We start from the raw sequence: 27,048 nt of genomic DNA, 5'->3' as shown, positions 1-27,048 counted from the left end.
CCTTAATAGGCAGGACATGCGCTATGAGCAGGATGATGCTGCTAAAGTAGCAGAACGCGTATGTTGTAAACAAGTGTTGTGTTTTAGGGTAGAGACAATTCGTCCGTGGGCCTGATAAAAATTACGTACCGATTTTGGAGAAGGGAGAATACAGCCTCATTAGTCACAGATTGCAATATTCATCAATATGTTGTAGAATTTTGGAAAACATTTGATTCTTATGTATTATGACCTTTGAGGAAACTGAAACCCTCCTCTGCAGGAAACAACATGGATTCTGCAAATAACAATCTTTTGAAGCCCAGCTCACTATGCTCTTGAGACTGAGAAGGTAGTGGATACTGACACCCAGGATGATGGAGTGTTTCTTCTCTTCCAGAAAGCATTCAGTACGGTTCCACATGGGGGAACACAGTACAGCATTCCTAACAGAGACAAGTCTTCAGGCATAAAAGTAGCTAAGGCTAAGGGAGTATTATTTGGCCATTGCTATGAACTATACATGTAAAGGATTGAGTGGCTAACTTTAGAAACTCCATGAGGGTGTTGGCAGATGCTGTTTTCATATATAGAGAAGTCACTAGGCTAGAAAATTGCAGCAAAATACAGAAAGATATACAAAGGAGCGATACTTGATGTAGGGTTTGGCAGTTTACCCTCACTGTAGAGAAATATGATGTATTCCACTCAGACAGTAGAAAATACCTGTTTTTGTTCCATTGGACAATGGCCAAACAACCACTGGAAACAGTCACATTGACTAAATATCTGAAAGTAGGCATATGAAATAAAACCATGCAATTAATCATAGGAAAGGCCAAAGATGTAGTGAGATTCATTGAAGGGATCCCCAGGAAGTGTAGTCCATTCACGAAGGAGGTGGCCAGAAAATCCTCGTTCAACCAATAGTTGAGTGTTGCTCTTCGATCTGTAACTCTTACCAGATAGAATTGCTAGAGGAAATAAAGCAGATCAGTTCATTTTGTCATGGTTTTGTGCAGTAAGTACAAAAGCATCACAAAGATACCCATCCATTTCAGTCACAGAGCGGTGGTGTGGATCTCAATGTAGTTTACTATTAAAATTCTAAGAATTTACATTCGTAGAGCAGACAACCAATATATTGCTTTGTGCTAAATATACCTTGAAAAAAGATCATGTAGGTAAAATTACAGAGATTCAAACACATAATGGAGGCTTACCAACACTTGTTTCTGCACAACATTTGCTAATGGAATGTGACAATGGTAAAATCAGTACATTTCACCACTCACTGTGGTGGCCTGTAAATGTTCCCACCAGATTTTCACACGCACACCATATGTGTCAGTATCTCGGCTACCACCAATCAAGGAACAACCGTCACTGCTGGAGGCAGATTGCCTCATCCAGCAAGCAAGTGTAGAGGGTTTTCACAGACACACCGGACATCTGTTGTGGAGTAATTGAGTTCACTAACTTTGTAGCTCCACGAAAGGTAGCATTAAAGATGTGACGATTCCAAAGGAAGTGCTTGGCAGCTACCAGCCAAAATCTTAGAAAACCTTTATAGACAGTGCCTAATATGACAATTCTCAATGAACAGCTGTATGAAATCAATGAAGCTATACAGAACTGATCAGCTGCAACAAGCTATGGATTTTCCTCTATCAGCTCTGTCATTTTAGAGAAGAGCACCATTACTCCTTCACTGATTATGTCCACATGGGCGGAGATATTCCTTAAAACTTATGGAATCCCAGGCAATCAAGAACTTCTCACCTGTGTTCTGCTTTGTCAGCTGCACAGTGCTGAGAAAAATAAATAGTACTTTTTACATGGTTGTGCCAATAGTCTGCATTAATGTAGAGTGCAACAGCGTTAAAGTAGGTAATCAATAAGTTGCAAATGGTCTTTTCGTGCACAATACCCATCAAAAAGACCTGCAAGATATAATATTATGTGATTAAATATTTCCCCAATATAAATTTCATATTACTTCTTGACATTACAAGAGATATACTACCTAAAAAAACTACTACTGCATCAAGTCACCAAAATATATTTTTTAAGAACTCCACCTCTATTTTCAGCTTCTTATTTACGTACTTATTCTTAAGAAATTTGTAACATTATGGGCTGGAGCTGCTTGAATTCTCACTAAACCAGTTAAATAGCAAAAATCCTACTAACATATTTTTCCTGAAATTTTTTATATGAGACCTGTTAGATGATTTTGAACTCTATCAAAAATACGTCTGACTTTCACCCTTCAAGCTATAGATCCTTGTTTGTTTGTGATTACAGACATGTACCTGGTTTTCATGAAAGTAGATGGGCAAGACTTTATTACATTTCAAGTAGGTGGTGTAGAAAAATCCCAAGTACATAAATGTTTTAGTTCTGTCTTTGCCAAAGCAAGTAAACTTAAGTTATAAGTTGTTCAAGCTATAGTGATTGTAGAAACGAAATTAGGTTACCTGAAAATTCATTATGTTTTACTATTTTGTGTGTTGAATAAAGAAGTCATTAGTTATATAAAGGTACTCTAGTTTTCATCTCTAAATGGATGATAGGCATCGAAATTTACACACATTAACATAGACTTATACACTGTCCATCACAGTAACGAGCCTACCTGTCAAAAGCCTACTTTTACAGTGCAGACTGCTGCAAGACATGCAGGAAGACAGTGAGGTTCTATATTGTACTGACAGGGATGTGGAGCCACACCAACTCCAATGCCATGGCTGCCTGTGTTAGGTTTCTTGGTTGAGAATTCAAGGCGCATACAGCCCAATCGAGGTGGTCCCACAGATATTTGACAGGGTTTAAATCTGGAGAGTCAGGTAGTCAGAAGGGTACGGAAAACTCGTCCTGCTGCTCTTCAAATCACTAGTACACTGTGAGCTGTGTAACATACTGTTCTGCTGTTGAATGCCATCATGCTGAGGAAAGATGAATTGCATGTAGGGGTGGTCATGGCCCCCATGGATAGTGTGTACTTATGTCAATGCGTTGTACCATTGTGCCTTACAGAATGATGAGACCATCCAAGGAAAGCCACGAAAACATTCCTCAGACTGTGATGCTCCCTCCTCTTGCTTGGACGCTTGTGCTGATTGTTGCAGGCTGTTTGTTTTCAATCTTTCACACTCCATCTGTCTGATGGAGCATAAAATATGATTCATCTGAAAAGGTCACCTGTCACCATTTAATGGACATTCAGTCGCAGTGTTGGCATGTAAAATCCAGCTTTTGTTACTGATGTTCAGCAGTCAGCAGGGCTGCATGAACTAGGTGCCTGCTGCTGGGGCCCATACACAACAATATTTGTTTAACAGTTGTTGAGAAGAGACTTTTGGTAGCCCCTTGGTTCTTCTGATCAGTCAGTTGCTCAACAGTTACACACCTATTCAAATGTGCACGTATCTGCAGCTTTCGTTCACCCATCATCTATGGCCCATGATGCACTAAACTTTCCTTTGTGCCGGTTTTGGAGCACATCATTTTGTCATGAACGGTATAGTTTAACCATGACAGCACAAGAACAGTTTACAAACTTAGCTTCCATTCATGACCTGGGAGCCAATGAAAAAGTCCTTTTGGATATCAAATAAGTCATTCCGTTGCCACATTACGACAATGACTGCACCTTTTTCCATGTCCCCTCAATAGACTTTACATATCCTTCATTGCTAGTTCTGTCACGTGCCATCTGTGAGTGCTTATTGCACATTGCCTTCAAAAATAGGTGGTGGTCACAGTAATGTGACTGGACCATGAATATCTATTTGGCAAGCTTCTGTACAGTGCAAGAGTCCATTTGCTTATGTAGTGAGAGAAAATGACCGTCTGCTCTGCCCATTCGAGTAAAAAGTTAAGTGTAAAAAAACATGTTTTTTAAAAAGTTACTTCATCTTAGGGCTTGCATGTTTTTCTGGTAACATGTGGACCCAATTCATTTCTCGCATGTAGTCCAAATACATCCTGACGAATAATGCGAAAGAAGAATAGGCACAAAGTTCAAGTTGCTTTAGGTTTCTCATAAGCTAGGCCAAATATTCCACCGCAGAAAACCAAAACCAGTATGTATCTCAAACTGTCAACAGAGAAAATAACAGCTGTCTGGAGGACACACAGATATCACCACCAGATAAAGTCAGACAGCTGCTGGATACAGTAAGACAAAGCCCAGTGGGGGAGCAGATGACACATGCACTGGAGAAGACAGGTGTTCAAGTCTTCTATTTGTGCAACATTACTGGTTGCGACTTTCTTCCATATGATAACCCCTATTACAATGACAGAATAGTGAGTGCACTTAAGCCAAACTGTAGTCGACACTCCTCATAGCTGCAGAGCACTTACTATATCTGACACGTCCACAGATTGGTTGTGTGGAATCAGCACACTAAGATGGGTCGACTTGAAAAAGAAACTATATTTGAAAGTACCCATGACCGCACCATGAATGACATAGTTTGATTTGATGGCGTGTCAATCTCGGCTGTCCATTGTGTTTGCAAGGAAGGGTGTACCACTCCCAGCCATAACAGTAAGATTTGGTAGTGTCAATGAATCACAGGCCCATCTCAAACAGTTTGGAGATGAACACTGCAAAAGGAATTGCATGCAATTGACATTTGGAACAGGATATCTTGCTAAAAGCAATTTATTTTTAGAGTGATATAAAGCTACACACCTTCAATGTGCGAGAAGATACAGAAACAACGGCAGAGCAGAGACACATAGTTAGGCCCTACAAGTCGTGATTTTGCCTCTTTTTCAACTGATACAAGGCACCTAGTGCACCAACGGCGTAATGAGGCATTTAACCAAAAGTGAATGGAAGTTATAGTTCAGGCCAAAGGTGGTTGAATGATATTTTAGGGGTATTTGCTGTACTTTGACTTGGGCCCACTCATTCAGTCTACTGTGACAATGATCCAGGATGTTTAATTCAATATTTGGTGAAGGAGAGTTCCCTTTCTTCTACTCTTCATGATGAGTGTGCTGTGAACACCATCATCTTGCAAGATGACGACACCCTTTACAGAGGGCTGCACACACACATCTGGTTTGATGAACAGCCATGCACCCTATTGCACGTCGACTGGCCCACTAAATCACTGATTGTGAATTCCATAGAAAACGTCTGGAATTATTTGGTACAACAAATAAAATTTAGCAGTCAGCATCCCAGCAATGAGGCAGCTCTATAAAATATAATAACTGATAAGTGATTTCATTTTCATTTGATATACCTGAAGAAAATTGCAGACTGTCTACCATGCCAAAATTAGGTGCAGATCCAAGGGGATAGCAGTCTTGATCCGTCAGCCCACAAACAGATTTTAGTGGAACCGCTTCCAAAATTCACACCTAACTTTCAGAGAATAGAGTAGCATGTAAACAAAAAAGTCTTGAAAATGTAAAGGAATTCTAGAACTTTGAAGCTACAGTTTAAAACAGTATACTTTTCGGTTGTTTGTCTGAGGGGGCGGGCTTGCAGCCTGAGTGGTTGCCGAGAATATTCAGCCAGGTAAAGGCATTATGCACCGTGCTGTCAACAACAAATCAGACATGGCTCGTGAGTCTCCAGGTAGTAGAATCGGCGTCACAGGAAGTTGATAAGAGAGGATGGGAAGGGAAAGACACTCGACTAAGAAGGAAACATCGCCAGCCTTACGTCACGTTTTAAGGAGAAAAAAAGTAAGCACAGCGATATATTTACCCCAGCAATCAATCCCTCCCGAAAATTTGGACCATAGTTCTGATGGTATACTGTTACGACCTTCTGAATGTACATCTTTTAAACTTCGCATTCGCTGGGCGTTCGTCACCAGCCCGCCCCACGCATTCACATCATACTCGAATGCCAAATACTGTATAGTGCAGTAACAGGTTTTATTCATAACGCGGTGAGTCAGTGACAGATCAGCATTAGCAGGAGCGGTACGGATTGACGATCCAATTGCAACGCTTAAACGTGAAAAATGAGTAGGCCTACTCCTGAAAGTAGTGACTGGTAAGCATCGTTATTTGCGGCTATTAGACTGACTTTTATACAAGGCAAACGAAATTGTAAGGGGTTACTTTTTATATATTTCAGTTTCGTTGCAACAGTCGAAGACAACTTCGCGAATGAAGACATGCTAGAGGCAGAGCAAAATCGGGTACTGACGTTCGATGCTTCTTTCAGGAGAGGATGACGATGATGATAGTGAGGCTGCCCTTGTAACAGTCACATTCGTCCTATAGCTTCATTGATACAATGGGGCAGGGATGTGAAAACGAGGAAGTTAGTTATAATGAAGCCTGCTGTGAAGGCGCAATATCCTCAGATACCACTTTGCCACTGTCCGTAACAGAAGAGTTTATGAAACGAGCTGTAAATCAGAAAGAAGGGAGACCTATCTTTCAGGACCATCAGGAGGAACTTTAAATTACTAAAACACGGAATAGAAAACACTGCAGTTTTTGTATTGCCGATACCTCCATGTGGAATTAGATGATGTCGAGCACTGGATGTATTTGGCTTCTGCATATTGATGGTTTTGTCTGAAAGTTTAAGAGCTCGCCACAACATCTGGGCATCGATGTGAGCTTCGGCCAGATCAACAACATACTTGAAATGCAGTCTCTTCTTTACTGCCAGTTATGTACATCAGTATTTCGACCGATCTTCTAGCACGCATGGTATCGAAGCAGCTACACCAACGACCAAGCAGATCACTTATAAACTTCTAATTAATTACTGTTCTGATATTGGTAACATGATTTGTTCATTGTGTCAAAGTGTGAGGTTTATAATTTGTAGTTGGTACCAGAGACCTCATTGCTTTGAACACTTTTATTTAGCGATTCGCAATTACAGTGTAAACGAATGCCTCACTAAAGAAATAGCCAAGCGGTATTTAATTATTAACATCGCTGTTGTGTGTTTTTTCTTTGGGTTGTAAAGTTGACAATGTTAAAGTGAAGTACATTTTCGGGAGTTCACTGTTCTTCATTGTGGTTGGCATGACCAAATTTTAATTCGAAATCATTAATTTCACAATAATTCTTCAGTTGCTTAGGTTTACTCATTTTGATGTACAATAAATATTAACTGCTGCAGAATACGATCACGAGAATACTATTAAAATAATATTAAATGTATATGTGCATGAGGTTGACATATTACATTCGGTACTCACATTACTGACATTTTTTTTCGTGTAAAATAACGTGTGTCATTGAACAAAATTTCAAAATACGTTGGACAGATGTAGCCACGTCGCCCTTCCTATTCCCTCACCTTCGAAACCCGCGAGTATGAGGGTTCTGGTTGTCGTTCGTGCTCGGGCATTAGGCGGCCGCTGTGGAGCGGAGCGAGTGACAAACAGATGGTACGCGCCTAGTTTAAAAGCAGCACATTCAGAAAGTTGTAACTGTGTACTATGAGGATTATGGTGGGATCGATTTCTGGGGTGATATCTTGTAACTGTGCTGCTTTCCTCTTAAAACACAAAGTCAAGTTGGTGATGTTTCCTTGTATGGAAGAAACTGACCTCCCAAACATAGGCGGAAATACCTGAAAGAAAGATCATTCACTTTATTTACATAGCCATAGTCTGCAGATCAGTGTTTGCAGCTGTAGTGCTTGGTGAAACAGTGATAACTGCGAGTGCACACTTCGATTTTATTTTATGTAAATTTCGACATTATCAGAGTTGTGAGAATATGTCGTTATTATGGTTCTTAAATTAACTGCGTGACATATGCAAGCCCACTTCTCAAATTTTCGGAGGAATGATTTTCAAAGTTCGTATTTTTCTATCAGTATCTTGGATGTTATGCTAAATCGATGTACTATTCACTGTTATCAACAAATTATTATTACTATCGTCATTGTTATTATTACTGTACATTAAAATACTTATGGTAATTAAACAATTTATTATGATTATAATGAGATTTTTTTGCACTTTATTGTTATTATAATTTAAATTGAGCATATCTGTGGCACGTTAAAGGTGGGGCTGACAACGAGAGTCATACACTGCCAGAAAAAAAATGAAACTCTCTCAAGGACTGTGTTCATTGGCACCAGGGTATAATATGGGCATATTGAGGGAATTTTAGTGTCAGTGATTCATTTGTCGCGGTCATCGGCGAAGGGATGGTAGGCCCTCTATTTGACTTTGCAGACAGCAGCTGTGGACAGTTTAAAGAGGAACAGTGTTTGCAACATTCACTCTATGGTACAACCAGGCCTTACCGACCACTATGAACTATTTAGTAGCTGCAACCATTTGAACGGGATCACACTGTGGGCCCGAGGGAAGCTGGAGGGACATATCGACGGATTGCTGCACACCTTGGGCACAAATCATTGGTGATGTTTCACTGCTTTCAGCAGTGGTCTGTGGAACATTTTCACATTGCGTGAGCAGCAGTGGTTGACTGAGCATCATCTAGGGATAAAATCCAGGGACATATTGTACCTGCTGTGTCATCAGGGACCATCGGGAACACCTGCTTGCAACAGGATTGAGATCACATACAGTATGAGTCTGGTTAGGCTGCCACTGACAGCATGGCACCATCAAGCTACTCTGGGGTCGTGGAAGAGTTGACTGGACAGCAATAAGGCGCTCTGTTGTCTTCAGTGATGAGAGTAGATTCTGTCTGTATGTGAGTGATGGATGTACACCTGCATGGTGTAGACTTGGTGAGTTACCTGTTCCATACTTCATTCACCCACGACACGTAAGTCCCATCCCAGGCTTTATGACGTGGGGACCATTAGTTACAACTCACGGTCACATAAGATGTTTCTGCAGGATAAAGTAACCAATCCTTGTTCACTGGACAGGCTGTTATCCCCATGTTACTACCATTCCTGTGTTTGTTCAGCAGGACAATGCACAGCATACACTACGTGATCAAAAGTATCCGGACACCTGTGTAAAAATTACTTAAAAGCTTTTGGCACCCTCCATCGGTAGTGCTGGAATTCAGTAAGGTGTTGGTCCACCCTTAGCCTTGATGACAGATTCCACTCTCGCAAGCATATGTTCAGTCAGGTGCTGGAAGGTTTCTTGGGGAATGGCAGTCCATTCTTCATGGAGTGCTGCAGTGAGGAGAGGTATCGATGTCAGTCGGTGAGGCCTGGCACGAAGTTGGCATTTCAAAACATACTAAAGGTGTTCTACAGGATTCATGTCAGGACACTCTGCAGGCTAGTCCATTACAGGGATGTTATTGTCGTGTAACCACTCCGTCACAGGCCATGCATTATGAACAGATGCTCGATCTTGTTGAAAAATGCAATCGCCATCCCCGAATTGCTCTTCAACAGTGGGAAGCAAGAAGGTGCTTCAAACATCAATGTAGGCCTGTGCTGTGATAGTGCCACACGAAACAACAAGGGGTGCAAGCCCCCTCCATGAAAAACACGACCACACCACACCATAACACCACTGTCTCCGAATTTTACTGTTGGCACTACACACGCTGGCAGATAACGTTCACCGGGCATTCGCCACACCCACACCCTGCCATCGGATCGCCACATTGTGTACCGCGATTCGTCAATCCACACAAAGTTTTTCGGTTGTTCAAGCGTCCAATGTTTACTCCCCTTACACCAAGCGAGGCGTCGTTTGGCATTTATTGGCGTGATGTATGGCTTATGAGCAGCTGTTCGACCATGAAATCCAAGTTTTCTCACCTCCCACCTAACTATCGTAGTACTTGCAGTGGATTCTGAAGCAGTTTGGGATTGCTGTGTGATGTTCTCGATAGATGGCTACCTATTAGACCTTACGACCCTCTTCAACTGTTGGCAATCTCTGTCAGTCAACAGACGAGGTCCGTCTTTACGCTTTTGTGCTGTACGTGCCCCTTCACGTTTCCACTTCACTCCTACGTCGGAAACAGTGGACCGAGGGATGTTTAGGAGTGTGGAAATCTTGCGTACAGATGTATGACACAAGTGATACCCAATCACCTGACAACGTTCTAAGTCCGTGAATTCCGCGAAGTGCCCCTTTCTCTCGATGTCTAATGACTATTGAGGTCGCTGATATGGAGTGCCTGGCAGTAGATGGCAGCACAACGCAACTAATATGAAAAACGTATATTTTTGGGGGTGTCCGGATACTTTTGATCACGTAGTGTGTATGGCTGTTGTGACGCAACTTGATATACGCTCTGACTGGCAAGATCACCAGATCTCTGGACAATTGAACACGCCGGGGACATGATGAAGCGGGAATTTCCTCAGTCTCGAGGGCCCGCAAGAACCATTGCCGGACTGCAACAAAAGGCGCAAAACGCTTGGACCGTCTGTCGCAGGATGCTATTCAGTACCTTTATAATCGTTTGCGTGTGAGAATACACACCTGTGTTATCGCCAGAGGGGAGGAGGGTTACACTGTTTACTGATGCTAGTGCTTGGTCACCCTTTACTGTGACGTGTACTTGCCAATAAAATGACCGTGTCCTTGATGGCGTTGCATTTTTTTCCGGCAGTATATAGAGGCAGGGGGGTACGAGGGGAGCGGACAGCGACAGTAACAAACTGTGACCTGCTGAGCGCTCCCTTCGCTCCTCCCCTCCCCACCCCACCACCACCCGCCCCACTCGCCTCCACCCAGATGAATCGAACCCTGGATCTGAGGACATTATCGAGGATAGGATGATGGTGCTTAGTGTCTTGACTAGCGGCTTTTTATGCGACGACCACTAGTTTCCGATAAAATCGATGTTGAAGTTTTATGTGTACGGTCTATATTTGTAACTCTGCCTGTCAACCAAGTGAGAGTGGCGTAGCGGATAAAATTACGGCTACGACGCTGGCGGTACAGGTTCAGACTCTGCTCGTGTACTTTGTCTTCTCTCAATTTCATCACGAATATCATTAAATAGTATACAAACTTTCTTCAAATGTGTATTCTGTTTGTTACAGAATCATCGTACTTGCTATTTCTTGCATCGCTTGCTGTGCTAGAACGTAATTCCGGATAGTATTTCTCGTAGAAGCAACCGAAAAAGATTCGTAGAATATCACGTATATTTAATAAAAGCTTATTGCCTTACAGGGCACATGGGTTTGTCAGACGCTTCTGACCGCAAAACACAGTTCGTTGAAATTAGGAAAGATTATTCTTTCTTCGATCAACTTCGACACGAGCCACTCGTCTCAATCACTCCTCTGCAAATGAGCTGCACTAAATTGATCAGAATTAAAGAATAAATTTTTGTACAGTTTTCCCTCGAAGCGATTTCTGCGTTAGTCTTTAGCAAGCCGGGAGCAGTTTGAATTTTTTACGTAAAAAGTGGAGCACATTTGGGTGGGATAATCTGTATGATGCACGTGCAGGCTTTTCTTTCACCTACAGAGATTTGATCGTAGTTTTATCGGTCTGCCCTCCCCACGAATCAATATGTAAACAAATTTTTCTTGTCCTCCTGCGGAAGAATGATAGATTTTCAAAACTCTTCGTACAGCACTTTCGTTAACTTCCCTGATTTTGAGCATATGACAACATTTTGTAATTTATGAGTCAAGTTGTCCACTCTGTTTTGAACAGTCCGACTAAATTTCAGGGGTGGTTCTTGCATACATGAAAAAACGTAAGAGAATATCTTTCTTGGCGCAGTTATAGCGCAGTGCCCTGTGACACTATAACTAATCTTGATGATTTTTTTTTTGTGTGTGTGTACTAGGACGGTTTCCGCTCCTTGGTCCACAAGGAGTCTATTGTATGTCGATTGACACTGTTAGCCGGTATGATTAGTGTTAATTACATAATCCAGGCCAAAATAAGGGATGAGTGCTTTTATCTGTATCTGGAAATCTTCCGCAGCTGCTAATTTTCGTCCATCGTTGCGAATTCTGTGGAGCTCTCCAAATATTGGGAATTTTAACTGCGAATCACAAACGGAATATACGTTTGAAGAAAGTGTGCTGTAATGTTTGATTTGTTGATGAAATACTACGGCAAAAATGACTGTTCTTGAATAATTTTGCTCGACATATACGTGCTATTTAAGGGGAACACTACTGTAACGGTCTAAAAAAGGTCTTTTTTCCTTAGGGGAAGGACAGGTGCTGAAGAAATAATACTTTGGTTGGTTACTAAGCATATACTTAAGTATAATACAAAAAATATTGTCGGAAAATATTACAAAATGGCGACATTGCGGCAATTCTCCCGAGGCATGTTGAATTTGAGGCGACCTGCGGCACGCACTATAACTGGTGCCAGTTTGAATCTGGTAAAGAAAAAAAAAAAAACTATATTCTACATGAGTGTAGTGAACACATGAGTGTGAACCACGTAGAGTGTTTTAGATATATCGATTTTTAGATAATTGGCAAGTGTTTCAATAACGTCGTTCAATTTTCACCAAAAAGGACAATCATTTGTTAGTAAATATTGTTTATACTAACTAATCAAAAATGTTATTTCAAAGTTGTGGTTAAATTTTCAGATAGAAAGATTGACTTTTTTGGAGTTATGCTACGTGCTGTTTTGAAAAATCTTAATCCTTGAGAAACGCGTTTGGAGTTTTGAAATGTGCTATAGACATGAACAAATGAAAGAAAATCAACTTTTAGAAAACTCGTGCCATTAATCTGCTATCTAAGGGCTGGCCAGTCGAACTGTTTCCGTCGAACTCGAAATCGTATTCACTAGTTCACTGTAGGACGATTGAAATGTCGATCGTGGCAATTCCATGAATGCACAAAACTTTGCAATTCCGTTTAGCCCTATTTCAAGCAGGTGCATTGATAGGACGATTCAACAATTGATTTCATATGCTTACCTTATAAACTCATTGCTCGGTATAACAGCTTCTGGGCTATTTTGACAAGCAATGGTTACTGTGACGCTTAAGGCCCGAGAACTTCGTTCTTGCATCGCACATTTCTCGTTTTCAGAAATAACAAAGAAAACGGCTCAATTCGTAATTCACATCAAAACCCAGGCCACTGCCTCTCAGTTTCTTAGCAGAGGCACTGACTCCCTCCAAACTGCTCTCAGACTCATATCTATTCCTTGGAAGCTTTGATGACATGTACTACTTCGAAGCCGTATTGGATACGACGTTTTCGTACTTTTTCTACCCGAGTACACTTTTTATCACTCATTTTTAGTTGAAAGGCAAAACTGTATATTATAAGAGTACAAATATAGTATCAAAAGTCAATAATGCGTACAAAAATTAAGATTAGAAGCGAAAGAATTGCCTTTTTCATACACGTACTGATTATTCCTGACGCCAAGCAAACGCGTCATTGTTTTGAAACGTTTCTAAACTATATACAGACGCTACAGGGGGTATCGAGTTGGCGCAGGCAGGCCGTTTCGAGTCATCTGAGGCGCTAGAGGAGGAGCTCGTATTTCCGTAGAACAATTTTTTTTCCGGGGATTAGACTTTTTGCCTCATATTCCACAAGGTTCAAATCATCTTTTACGGCAATAAAAAAAGATTTTTTGATAATTCTACACTAGTGTTACCCCTTTAAAGGCATTCTACACGATGAAATTGAGAAAAAGTTAAAGAACATGTTCAGGATTTGAACCAGAACCACTAGCATAGCGGCTTTGAACCTTAGCTGCTCCGCTACGCTCGGTAGTTCGAAACAAGACTGACATTAAAGGTGTAGGAGACACACATGAAGAATTCAACATCGATTTTTCCGGAAACTATGGGCCGTCGCCTGAAAAGCCTAATCAGAACAGGGCCCTCTCCCTCTGCAACATACATAAGTCCCTTCAAAATCCGTTATCAACAGGTCTGACGATCCCCGTGTAAGACGTGTCAGTAGTTTGTAGGTGGAGCTCGTGAGGGGGTGGAAGACGCACCTCGACGTCGGAGGCCTCTGCGAGGAGGTCCTCGGTGAAGGCGACGGCGGTGGCGGCCTGGTCGGCGCGGCTGTGCAGGTGGCGGGCGTGCGCCTCGACCAGCTGCAGCTTGGCGGCGCGCGCCTCCTGCACCTGCCGCTGCAGCGAGCGCCGGTGCTCCTCCAGCGCCGCCGAGTACGACTCGATGAAGCGCTCCACCTCGTCCGACACCTGGCTGCACCGCGTCTGCGCCCACCAGTCGAGTCACGAGAAAGGAAACATTCCCCACACAGAGTGGAACAACGAGGAGCATAGCGAGTACGAACAAACGATCAAAAGAAAACACTAGGGGTGACGTTCCAGCGAATGTCATTAAAATGTAGATACTGCATTGCTGTGTCATGCAATACAGAGGAAACCGCCTCATCTCAATGCTTTTCCACATTTGGTAATTGCTTTTAGTAATGAATGATTTTCAGTTTCCAGGAAATGGTGCCAATGTCTTTCCAGTTCTACACTACTGGCCATAAAATTGCTACACCACGAACATGACGGGCTACAGACCAGAAATTTAACCGACAGGAAGAAGATTCTGTGATATGCAAATGATTAGCTTTTCAGAGCATTCACACAAGGTTGGGCCGGTGGCGACACCTACAACGTGCTCACATGAGGAAAGTTTCCAACCGATTTCTCATACACAAACAGCAGTTTACCGGCGTTGTCCGGTGAAACGTTGTTGTGATGCCGCGTGTAAGGAGGAGAAATGTGTACCATCACGTTTATGACTTTGATAAAGGTCGAATTGTAGCCTATCGCGATTGCGGTTTATCGTATCGCGACGTTGCCGCTCGCGTTGGTCGAGATCCAATGGCTCTTAGCAGAATATGGAATCGGTAGGTTCAGGAGGGTAATACGGAACGCCGTGCTGGATCCCAACGGCTTCGTATCACTAGCAGTCGAGATGCCAGACATCTTATCCGCATGGCTGTAACGGACGGTGCAGCCACCTCTCGATCGCTGAGTCAACAGATGGGGACGTTTACAAGACAACAACCATCTGCACGAACAGTTCGACGACGTTTGCAGCAGCATGGACTATCAGCTCGGAAACCATGGCTGCGGTTACCATTGACGCTGCATCACAGACAGGAGCGCCTGCGATGGTGTACACAACGACGAATCTGGGTGCACGAATGGCAAAACGTCATTTTTTCGGATGAATCCAGGTTCTGCTTACAGCATCATGATGGTCGCATCCGTGCTTGGCGACATCACGGTGAACGCACATTGGAAGCGTGTATTCGTCATCGCCATACTGGCGTATCACCCGGCGTGATGGTATGGGGTGCCATTGGTTACACGTCTCGGTCACCTCTTGTTCGCACTGAACAGTGAACAGCATTTGAACAGTGGACGTTACATTTCAGATGTGTTACGACCCGTGGCTCTACCCATCTTCCCATCCCTGCGAAACCCTACATTTCAGCAGGATAACGTACGACCGCATGTTGCAGGTCCTGCACAGGCCTTTCTGGATACAGAAAATGTTTGACTGCTGCCCTGGCAAGCACATTCTCCAGATCTCTCACCAACTGAAAACGTCTGGTCAATGGTGGCCGAGTAACTGGCTCGCCACAATATGCCAGTCACTACTCTTGATGAACTGTGGTATCGTGTTGAAGCTGCAAGGGCACAGCTGTACCTGTACACGCCATCCAAGCTCTGTTTGACTCAATGCCCAGGCGTATCAGGGCCGTTATTACGGCCAGAGGTGGTTGTTCTGGGTACTGATTTCTCAGGATCTATGCACCCAAATTGCGTGAAAATGTAATGACATGTCAGTTCTAGTATAATATATTTGTCCATTGAATACCCTCTTTATCATCTGCATTTCTTCTTGGTGTAGCAATTTTAATGACCAATAGTGTAGTAAAGAATGATTATTCCACACGCCTTGCTTCCTAACACATTTTCTTCCATTATACTGATATTAATAATTGTCAATGAGTCAGACACAGTTGTTATTTTTTCATTGTAAAATGAAACGGTAATACACTGAAATGACAAGTAATGGGATACCTCATAATATCGTCTCGGACCTCCTTTTGCCTGGCGCAGAGCAGCATCACGACGTGGCACGGACTCAGGAAGTCGTTGGAAGAATCCTGCAGAAATATTGAGCCATGCTACCTCTGCAGCCGTCCATAAATGCGAAAGTGTTGTCAGTGCAAGATTTTGTGCACGAAATTACCTCTCGATTATGTCCCGTAAATGTTCGATAGAATTCACCACGGACGTTCTGGGTGGAGACATCATTCGCTCGAATTGTCCAGAATGTTTTCAAACCAATTGCGAACAATTGCGGTCCTGTAACATGGCTAATTGTCATCCATAAAAATTCCATTGTTGTTTGGGAACATGAAGTCCATGAACGGCAGCAGATGGTCTCCAAGTAGCCGAACATAATGACTTCCAATCAATGATTGTTTCAGTTGAACCAGAGGACCCAGACCATTCCATGTAAACACTGCTCACACCATTATGGAACCACCACCGGGTTACACAATGCCTTAATGACAACTTGGGTCCATGGCTTCGTGGAGTAAGCGCCACTATCGAACACTACCACCAGCTCTTACCAGCAGATATCAGGCCACAATTTTCCAGTAGTATAGGGTCCAAACGATATGGTCACGAGCCCAGGACAGGCGTTGCAGGCGATGTAGTGCTGCTAGCAAAGACACTTGCGTCGGCCTTCTGCTGCCGTAACCAGTTAAAATGCCGAAGTTTTGCCTCACTGTCCTGAAGGATCCGTTCGTCGTACGCCCCACATTGATTTCTGCAGTTATTTCGAACAGTGTTGCTTGTCTATTAGCTCTGAGAACTCTACGCAAACGCAGCTGCTCTCGGTCTTTAAGTGAAGGCCGTCGGCCACTGCATTGTCTGTGGTGAGAGTTAATGCCCGAAGTTTAGTATTCTAGGCACAGTCTTGACACTGTGGATCTCGGATATTGAACTCCCTAACGATTTCCGAAATGGAATGTCCCATGCGTCTAGCTCCAACTACCATTCCATGTTCGAAGTCTGTTAATTCCCATCATGCGGCCATAATCACGTCGGAAACCCTGTCACATGAGTCACCCGATTACAAATGACAGCTCCGGCAATGCAATGCCCTTTTGTGTGTGATATTACCACCATCTGTATATGTGCATATCTCTATCCCATGGCTTTGCCACCTCATTGTGTAACCCTACACTAGCTGATCAAAAGTGTCAGGACACCCCTATGTAATGCGAAATTGATCACTAGACTTTATGAGGGACGGACTCTACGGTATAAAACGAGGCAGAGAATATTGTGTTGTCGGTAGAGAAGCAGTAACAGCAAAACTTGTCGGCCAGGAGAGCTGAGAACTTTGAATGTAGGTCAGTCATTGGATGTCACCTGAGTAACAAATCCATTTCGCCCTTCTAAAGCTGTCCAACTCGGCTGGTGGTGACGTGACTGTGAAAGGGAAATGCGAAGGAACATACACAGCTAAATCAAGACTGGTCTAAAGAGTGACGCCCCTAGACACTGGATGATTAGAAACTAATGATTTGGAGTGATGTATCACGCTATACCGTGTGGCAATCCAATGGAAGGGTTTGAGTTTGGTGAATACCTGGAGAATGGTTCCCGCCATCATGGCTAGTGCCATCAATGAAGTACAAAGGAAGTGGTGTTACACTACATGGGCTGTTTTCTGTAGTTAGGGTGTGGTCCTCTTATTTCCCTTAAGAAAAGTTGAACACATTTTGCAGCATTATGCACGGTGTACAGCAGAGGAACAGTTCACAGACCATGACTGATTGTATCAGCATGACAATCCACTTTGTCATAAATCAGCATCTGTGTGGCAATGGTTTGTGGACAATAACATCCCTGAAATGGACTGACCTGCCCAGAGTCCTCACCTGAACCCAATGGAACACCTCCAGGATGAGTCAGAATGTCGACTTCGCTACAGATTCTAGTCCCAAGCATGACTACCCTTTCTGGTTTCGGCTCTTGAGGATGAATGGGCTAACATTTCTCCACAGACATTCAGACATTGAAAGTGTCCTCAGCAGAGTTCAATCTGTCATAAAGGTGAAGGGTGGACACAAATCATATTAATATCCACCAATAGGCGTCTGCATACTTCTGATAAGATAATGTATAAACGGGTTAGTATATTTGCATACTTAAGTACGTTAATCCTTTGGAATAACTGCCTAAACTTCCGACTCCTTTTCCACCACTTTCAGTTTGCTGATGACACTGTTTTTCTTGCCCTCTACCCAATACTCAAAAAGTCTCAACGATTCTTCCAGCTCTATCTTGAACAGTTTTCCTCCTGAAGATAAGTCCCAACATAACACAGTCAGTAGTAATAGGATGACCCACACAGAACTTCCATACACATGGCTCTTGCCTAACTATTTACAACCATACTACTCAGTTAACAAAAAAAAATCAAATAATTTGGACTAACACTCGAACGGCTAATAATTTGGAAACGTTATCTACTAACCATCCAGCAGACAGCCCACATTACACTAAAGCTACTAAGCAGCCAAGCATGAAAACTGCAACCCCCGCAGAATTCCAAACTTACAAAATTGAACCACCATAACCTCTCCTACACCACTGTTGCCTTGATATCTGCTCCACCCATGTTCTGTGACACCCTCCAAATCCTTGATTACCATGCACTCTATCTTTCCGTTTCTAAACCTACACACACTCTCAACAATACCCTATTGCAACTTCAGCGGACTCCTCCCCCCCCCCCCCCCCAAACAATGAAACCCGCCTCGATATTTATGTCATTTCAGCTGTAACCCTTTGTCCCAATCCTACCCAGCTTCCTTCTGCTTTGGTCCTTTCCTTTCCCACTTCATGGCACACCAACTCACCTACTATTATCTTCCTACCACCTTCCACACTCCTCCTCCACTTGCTCTCATCTTTATGTTCACCCCATCTGACTTCTCTTGTTTATGTACACATTCTATGATCCTAAAGAACACCTGACTTCCCCCCCCCCCCCCCCACCCCCCCACCCCTAATGTCCATTCCAAGAGCAGGTTCTCTCAATGTTTAGTGAATGTGCATTTCTTCGGTTTCTATTTATTTATTTTAAATCCTTCCAATTTTCTGCGCCCACGTTTTATGTACGATTGTGTGCATGCAGTTTTTCTTAAAAATCTTCTTTCCTTTAATCTTAGAAAGAAGCAAAAGAACAGCAACGTTTATATCAATCAGAACTTATTTATAAATGTAAATACACGTATTTCTCATTAAATTTATATAGTACCTTGCTCATACATTTATAAACAATGCTTGACAGAAGCGGGATTTTTGTAGAGCTGATAGCCCACTCCCCAACCGTAATGGTTGGGGGGGGGGGGGGGGAGAAAGAACAATAAACAAAATGAGACTGGGATAATATTATTCAGATTCTGTAATTTTCAAAATGTAATTTTATTCAGATTCAGTAATTTTCACGATGTGTCTGGGTTAAGAGATATGCAATTCATGTATTTGGTTTTCTTTATTACCACTGGCACAGCATAGTCGAACAATGACACGCCACAAGTTATACTACATATTCAAGCGTCACCTGAATGTGGGATGGGTGTTTTCGTTGTTGCTTCGATGTCAGTTTTTATGTGTTATGTATACGCTTTTAAACATTTTGAGAATTTTTACTGTGACGAGTTCAAAGAATGAACTGTATCATGATGCGCTGCTAGTGAATACTTTAGGATCTGGTATAGTATAATGGTTGTCCACTTATTTCATGATATAAGATTAAGGAAAGGCAAACCTACGTTTCTAGCATTTGTAGACTTACAGAAAGCTTTTGACAATGTTGACTGGAATACTCTCTTTCAAATTCTGAAGGCAACAGGGGTAAAATACAGGGAGCGAAAGGCTATTTACAATTTGTACAGAAACCAGATGGCAGTTATAAGAGCCGAGGGGCATGAAAGGGAAGCAGTGGTTGGGAAGGGAGTGAGACAGGGCTGTAGCCTGTCCCCCAATGTTATTCAGTCTGTATATTGAGCAAGCAGTAAAGGAAACAAAAGAAAAATTCGGTGTAGGAATTAAAATCTGTGGAGAATAAATTAAAACTTTGAGGTTCGCCGATGACACTGTAGTTCTGTCAGAGACAGCAAAGAATCTGGAAGAGCAGCTGAACGGAATGGACAGTGTCATGAAAGGAGGATATAAGATGAACATCAACAAAAGCAAAACGAGGATAATGAGATGCAGTCGAATTAAGTCGGGTGATGATGAGGGAATTAGATTAGGAAATGAGACACTTAAAGTAGTAAAGAAGTTTTGCTATTTGGGGAGCATAATAACTGATGGTGGTCGAAGTAGAGATAATATAAAATGTAGACTGGCAATGGCAAGGAAAGCGTTTCTGAAGAAGAGAAATTTGTTAACATCGAGTATAGATTTAAGTGTCAGGAAATCGCTTCTGAAAGTATTTGTATGGAGTGTAGCCATGTATAGAAGTGGAACGTGGACGATAAATAGTTTAGACAAACAGAGAATAGAAGCTTTCGAAATGTGGTGCTACAGAAGAATGCTGGAGGTTAGATGGGTAGATCACATAACTAATGAGGAGGTATTGAATAGAATTGGGGAGAAGAGAAATTCGTGGCACGACTTGCTTAGAAGAAGGGATCGTTTGGTAGGACATATTCTGAGGCATCAAGGGATCTCACACTAAACAGATTCAGAACGATGTAGGTTGCAGTAGGTACTGGGAGGTGAAGAAGCTTGCACAGGATAGAGTAGCATGGAGAGCTGCATCAAACCAGTCTCTGGACTGAAGATCACAACAACAACAACAAGGATAATGTTATTAAAAACAGATGTTTGGATCTTATTGAATCTCACGATGTACAAGGAGCATCTCCAGAATTTTCCTTTGATCCCGTATTACTTTCTTTTTCTTAGCATTGGCTCTTTACCACCTGTCAGACTAAGCAGTTCTGGTCCTCTTGGGATTTTCCACCAATCCAGCTCTCCTGTTGTGAATCTTAAACCAATTTTTTATCTTTGATATGTCAACTTGTGTTATCTGTGCTTCTTTGCGGTCTTCTTTTACAAATCCAATCCATTTTTTTGTGTTAATTTTATCTTTACTACCACTTTCATACAATCCCCCAATCTGTCTAATTAATCTGGGTGGTTACATTCTTTTAATATGTCCACAGAATTTTAGATTGAGTTTTTTCAAGTCTGAATAAAGAATAAATGTTGGAACACTTTTCAATTTCCTTATTTGCTCATAGTCTGTACGTTCCGTCTTCGTCATTACTTGGATATAAATTATTTCAGATTAGTTGTCGTCCTCATTCTTGCATGTCTTCAGTATCACTCTTTCTGTTTAAAAGGAGTGTCTCTGCCCCATAAAGATAGTCTGGTTTGATGATTCTGTTGCCGTATCTCAGTTTTCCGACTTTTGACGCGCATTTTTTGTTACAAATATCTTTTGGAAGTCTAAATGCTGTTTCCATTTTGTGGCAATACAGTTCATCACAAATCTTTTCCAGGCCAGTCCCCAGAATGGTTGCGCCAAAAATATTTGATCTGAGAAACTCGCACGATTTTCTCATATTTAATTTTTAGAGTTTTGATGCCAGGTTTTTGCTAGATATGTACTTTATTTCTTCAAAGGATATTTTGAGACCTACTCTTTCTGATTTTTCGTTAAGAATTTTTATATGTTTTTGTGGTGTTTGAATTTCCTGACCTAGAGTCATCAACCTTTTTACAAAAGCTAATAAGTTTCTCTTAATACATGTTCTTCCTAATTTCATTGGCTCTTCAATCTTGGACTTCAATTTTAGTTTTCGCTATTTTAGGATTATTTTTTCTCGGACAGTCCGCCTCCATAAGTGATTGGTCAGCGTACGTGGCTGCCATTCAGAACACCTGCAAACGGTTTTCCTTGGTGCGAAGACTGGTGCAGGGTGCACCCAGACTCGTGATGCCAACTGAGGAGCTACTTGACTGAGAAGTAGCGGTTTACTGGTCTTGAAAGTTGGTAAAACGGCCGGGAGAGCGGTGTGCTGAGTACATGCTCCTCTATACCGCATCCGCATGACGCCGGATGGCAGAAGATGACACGACAGCTGTTCGACATCCCTTGAGCCGTCAAAGCCTGGACGAAGAGTTCCTTTTTTTCCTTCTAAGACAGTTGCAAATTAAATAACGGGGAGAAGGGAGATTCCGTCACCTTGTCTAACTTACATCAACAGTGAAATGTATAAACAGGGCGTTACAAAACGATAGCGACAGGCTTCGAGAGGCGGTGGCGGGTGTTATCAGGAGCAAACTGAGGATAAGAACGTGTGCCTAGAACCGTCATCCAGTGGCACTACAGAGCGTCGGAGTTTAGGTGCCAGCGTCTGCCACTACACCACCTCTTCGGCAGCAAACGTGACATTGTACGCTGACGGACCATAGGCGGAACGTCTCGCCATGTTGTTTGTTTTTCAGTGATCACGACTGATTACCACGATCGACAGTGGAGAAGATGGAGCTAACTGTTACGTGGACGGGCCTTGTTTCCTGTGAATGTGATGCTCTCTTGCTCCGGTGGAAGACGGTTTCGGACACAAATTTCCACCCACAATTTATTTTTCTCCTGTAACCCTCTAAAATATCCAGTGATTTTCGGTATACAGGAGAAAAAAAAGCTGTGGATGGAAATCCTTGTGGAAAACCGTAATCCACCGTGGCAACAGGGCATCGCATTCATAGGAGACAAGGTCTGTCAATGCAGCAGCTAGCTGCGTTTTCTCCACTGGCGATCTCTGGCAATCAGTCGCAAATACTGAGTAAGAAACAAAATTGCGAGATATTCTGCCAACAGTCCGTCAGAGTACAAAGTCACTTTACTTACGCACAAGCAGTTTATAACACGCCGTATACGATGGACAGCAATGTGTACACAAGATCATGAACGCCCTCAACAAGGAAGAAAAAGACACTGCCTCACTGAACATTGTACCCAATGAACAATGGATAAATCATTATACAGATTTGTGGTGTACACAGAAGGCCAAAGATGATACTGGAGGAAGTATGAACAATGAAACAGTAGATCCAATTACTATGGCCAAACTACAATAGGCTTCGAAAGGCATGAAGAACAGAAAAGTTACTGAATAGACGGAATAAACGCAGAGCTAATTAAATATGGAGGGTTACCACTAGATAAAAGACTTTTACAATTAATAAATGAATGCTGGTCGAACTGCAAGATCCCAGACCCTTGGTATACAGCAGAAGTAATATCTCTTTTCAAAAAAGGGAAGCATAATGACTGTAAGAGCTATCGTGGCATAAGCCTTCTAAACGCTTGCTATAAACTACATTCAAAGATTATAAATAATTGCATGAAGAACATCACAGAAACTATTATTTCTGAAGAACAAAATGGATTTAGATCAGGTCATTTATGTATAGACAACGTGTTTGTAATTAAAAACGTCATAGAAAAACACAGAGAAATTAATACAGAAACCCATGTGGCCTTTATCGATCTCGGGAAGGCCTTTATAGGCTGTGGTAGATTATCTCTGAATGTGGGTATCCTTATTGCCTAATAGAGGTAGTGAAAAGTCTTTACAAAACTAGACACATTGTAATAAACACAGGTACGAATCGATTAGAAGAAGTAATTATCAACCAAGGCGTTATACTAGGATGTGAACTATGCCTAGCCTTTTCAGTATCTACATTGACTTCATTCTTCGGAAATGGAAATGTAAAGTAAACAAAGGAATTAAGATAACGAATGAGGAATACCTGAATGTACCTTTGTTTGCTGATGACATCGTTATTATTCAAAAGAATGAAGATGACCTCCATAGATCAGTATATCAGCTGAACGAAATTAACAAGAAGTACAACTTTAAAATTTCTGGTAACAAAACAAAAATAATTGCATTCCGAGGAAAATATCCAGTCAGATCAAAAACTGTTTTAGATAATTCAGTTTTAGAACAAGTGTCTCAAATCTCTTATTAGACTGTGCTATAAGTTTTGATTTGGACCCTGATATTGAAAATAAAATACAAAAATTCCAAGCTGTCAGTGGTACCATTAGCAGAACATTGGGCCATAAAGTACAAAAAGAAACTATATGAAATTCTACAAGGTAATGGTCGTTCTGGTGTTATCCTAAGGAAGCGAAAGCTGGGTTACCACAAAAAGACAAGAAAACAAAATTCAAACAGCAGAGATAAGGTTCCTGAGGAAGACGAAGAGTTGCAGAAGAAAAAATTAGAAACGAAGATATTAGACCAGAATTAAATATTTTCAGCATGAATGAAAAAATTCAAGAATATCGTGAAGATTGGAAACAACACCTTATGAGAATGCCAGGTCGCAGAATTCCTCAGAAGATCTTGAACTACAAGCCAAATGGGAAAGGAGATATTGGAAGGTCTAGAAAAAGATGGGAATGACTTTGTTTGCGAATACGGAATAGCTAACAGCCTAATCCTTCAGAGGAAGATGATGATGAATATTTTTTCACATTTGTGCTGATCCGCTAATACAATCAAAAAATCTTGATAGCGCTGATCAACTAAGCTAGGCATAAAAAAAGAAGTATAACTGTTTAGGTTAAAGTGTAGACGGAAAACGTTTTTTTATGCTTCATTCTTATATCCCTCTTTTAATTAACTCACGGAAGCTACTTTCAAGTAAAAAATAATACGTTTAAGTTTACAACAGTTGTTTCGCTTAGAAATGATTACAAAAGAACACATTTGCCAACTCATTCTTCCTTGGTGACCTGACGTATTTTAAATAAAATTTTTCCTAGTCGGTTGATTCTGAGAGCGATGCCAAGCTTTATTCATCACAGGTAATTTTTTGATGAATGCTTTTGGGAGACAGTGCTCAAACAACATTCTAAAATGAGAAAGGAAATAAAGTACCTATTTCAGAAAGTACTGCTGTTTCTACCAGCTAGGTATATGAGGCATATTACTGGCGTAGAGGAGCAGAAATGAGGGCAATCCATTGGTCATTTTATGCTCTCGCTAATGGAACTTGTTTGGCGTTTTATTCCCCAAGCACGGCCAGGAACAATATGTTATACGTGGATTGGCCGCTAGAGGGTATTGACCGAGCCGTCATGTCGCATGTAGGGACATTCGATGATGATTGATATTTACGAAATATCTAGTATGGGACTTTAAACATCAATGTTACAATATCGATAACGAATTCTTTGAAACATCACCACACTGATGCTTTTAGGAAGAAAACACGGCCTGCAGAAAATAATGGCCCAGCCTCGTGAGCTGGTGTTAGAATTTCAGAGGACCTCTGATGTAAAGGTAGTTGCTGGTGACGAAAACGTGTCATTAGTATTTTAATCAGTACTGTTATGAAGACGCCGCTGAAGTGGCCTTTTTTTAGTAGCAGTTGGGCGTTTTGTTGTGTGATTGGCGTCAGATCACGACGTGTTGCTTTTGGCGGGGTTTTGTCTGTAGAAAGAACTTCGCTACTGGGCCGCTGTGTTCTGCATTTTTCGCTATTGGCGGGCAGGTACGGTTCAGTGGGTAAAGACAGCAGGGCGTTAGAATCCACCAAAAATTGAGGAACTTGTGGAGATGCGGAGGAGGACGCATCTAGTCTTCTTAGGGGGACGCGGAGCTGTGCGCATCTTGTGCATGCCAGCCACGTACGTGGGAGACAGGGATGAGCTCAATTTTAGAAGACGAGCACGCGCCCTCCTCTTCAATCGAGAGCCACCCTCACAACGCAGCGAGACGAAGGGAGATAACACTTTTATTCAAAGACAATAATTAAACTAAAGTTTTCACCGAAGCGGTCTTGTACAGCTGTGGTGAGCATAAGCGACAGCAGTGGTGTCACGGCATTCTTCATCCGCACGTGTGCAACTCTGTACGAGTGCCGGTCTTAGATTCAGCCTTGGCGTGTTGGGTATGTGAGCTTTATAGTTAGTCACCACGCTTACAGTCACTATTTTTCTTGTGGGATTAACTAGTTTTACAACTGATTTTGTGATCGACTTTAAAGCCATCAGGGCATATCTTCTCGTCCAAGCCGCTAATTAGAATTTGTGTTGTACACTACTCCACATTTCCTCACGATTCATGCATATGACTGATGTCTTCAGTGAAAATATTAACGAGTTTAAATGAAATACTGTTTCTGTTGGACACCGCACCTTCAAATTAAATGTTCCATGTGCAAATCCCCACTTTAGAACCTATAACTAGCACCAACAAAAATTAGCGTTATCCAATTAAGTTGTGCACATTAAACTCATAGTTTAGATCTACTCACAATTAGTGTTGCGGCTTGCTGTAACTTTCCATGCGCAGGTGTTTCGCATGATTGTGGGCAGATTTGAGAGTGATGTTTTATATGTTTATTTCCCTATTGACTTTTAACTGTATCCCCGTTTTGTTGTGCGATTTTGGGGTAGTTTGCTAGTAACCGGTTGAAGTCTGTACAGTGAACTATTAGCGGTGATCATATTTGAATCCAGTGGTCGGATGTTGCAATCTGATATGAAAGTAATTGGATAGCTTACAGGGCTTTTAGTTACTGGCTTTCGAGTCGTGAAGTGTAACCCTATCTCTCGGGCCAAAGCGAAGTTGTCGATCTTTATTTATACTGATCTTGGAGATGTAGCAAAGTAGAGAATTAATCCAGGTCCGCCAGTAAACGTTTCCGATAAAATCCACACAGTGCGAGGATTCTGATCGCCGCCGCGAGTGTGATTTCGCACGACGCTACGGATGCTCCGAAGAACGGACGAAAAGGAAGTTTTCAGCATTAGCTGTATTTGCATGCTACTTTTTACGCCATCTTAAGTACGAAACTAATTTTCGCATATTGTGTAACTACGAGGGGTGGTCGAAAAGTTTCTAGCCCGAGATAGTTACCGTAATGTCTCGCACAAAAAACACCACCTACTTTTATGGCGACCATTTGTGGGTATGAAAGTTAAATTTCGCGGCTCCAGCTTCGTTGGTTTTGCCTCTAGAATGCGTTGTATACGGCAGTGTAAGCAAAATGGCGAATATCGAGAGAATCAAGAACCGTGCAGTGTTTGAATTTCTTCATTTGAAGGGAATGACGCCAAAGGAAATTGCGGAGGACATGCGGAATACAC

At 42.0% G+C, this 27,048-nt stretch overlaps 1 protein-coding gene across 1 annotated transcript in view; it reads right to left on the bottom strand.

Annotated features, from left to right (window-relative positions):
• LOC126481978 (tripartite motif-containing protein 45) overlaps window positions 1-27,048 on the bottom strand; it is a 165,869-nt gene that overhangs the window by 25,228 nt on the left and 113,593 nt on the right. The window contains exon 6 of the mRNA XM_050105942.1: window positions 13,848-14,072. Coding sequence (XP_049961899.1) covers window positions 13,848-14,072 — 225 coding nt within the window. The remainder of the gene's footprint in view (window positions 1-13,847; window positions 14,073-27,048) is intronic.

The sequence above is a fragment of the Schistocerca serialis genome, chromosome 5 (genome assembly GCF_023864345.2).
Source record: "Schistocerca serialis cubense isolate TAMUIC-IGC-003099 chromosome 5, iqSchSeri2.2, whole genome shotgun sequence".
Taxonomy (NCBI): Eukaryota; Metazoa; Arthropoda; class Insecta; order Orthoptera; family Acrididae; genus Schistocerca; species Schistocerca serialis.
This window is presented reverse-complemented; position numbering and strand designations above follow the sequence as displayed.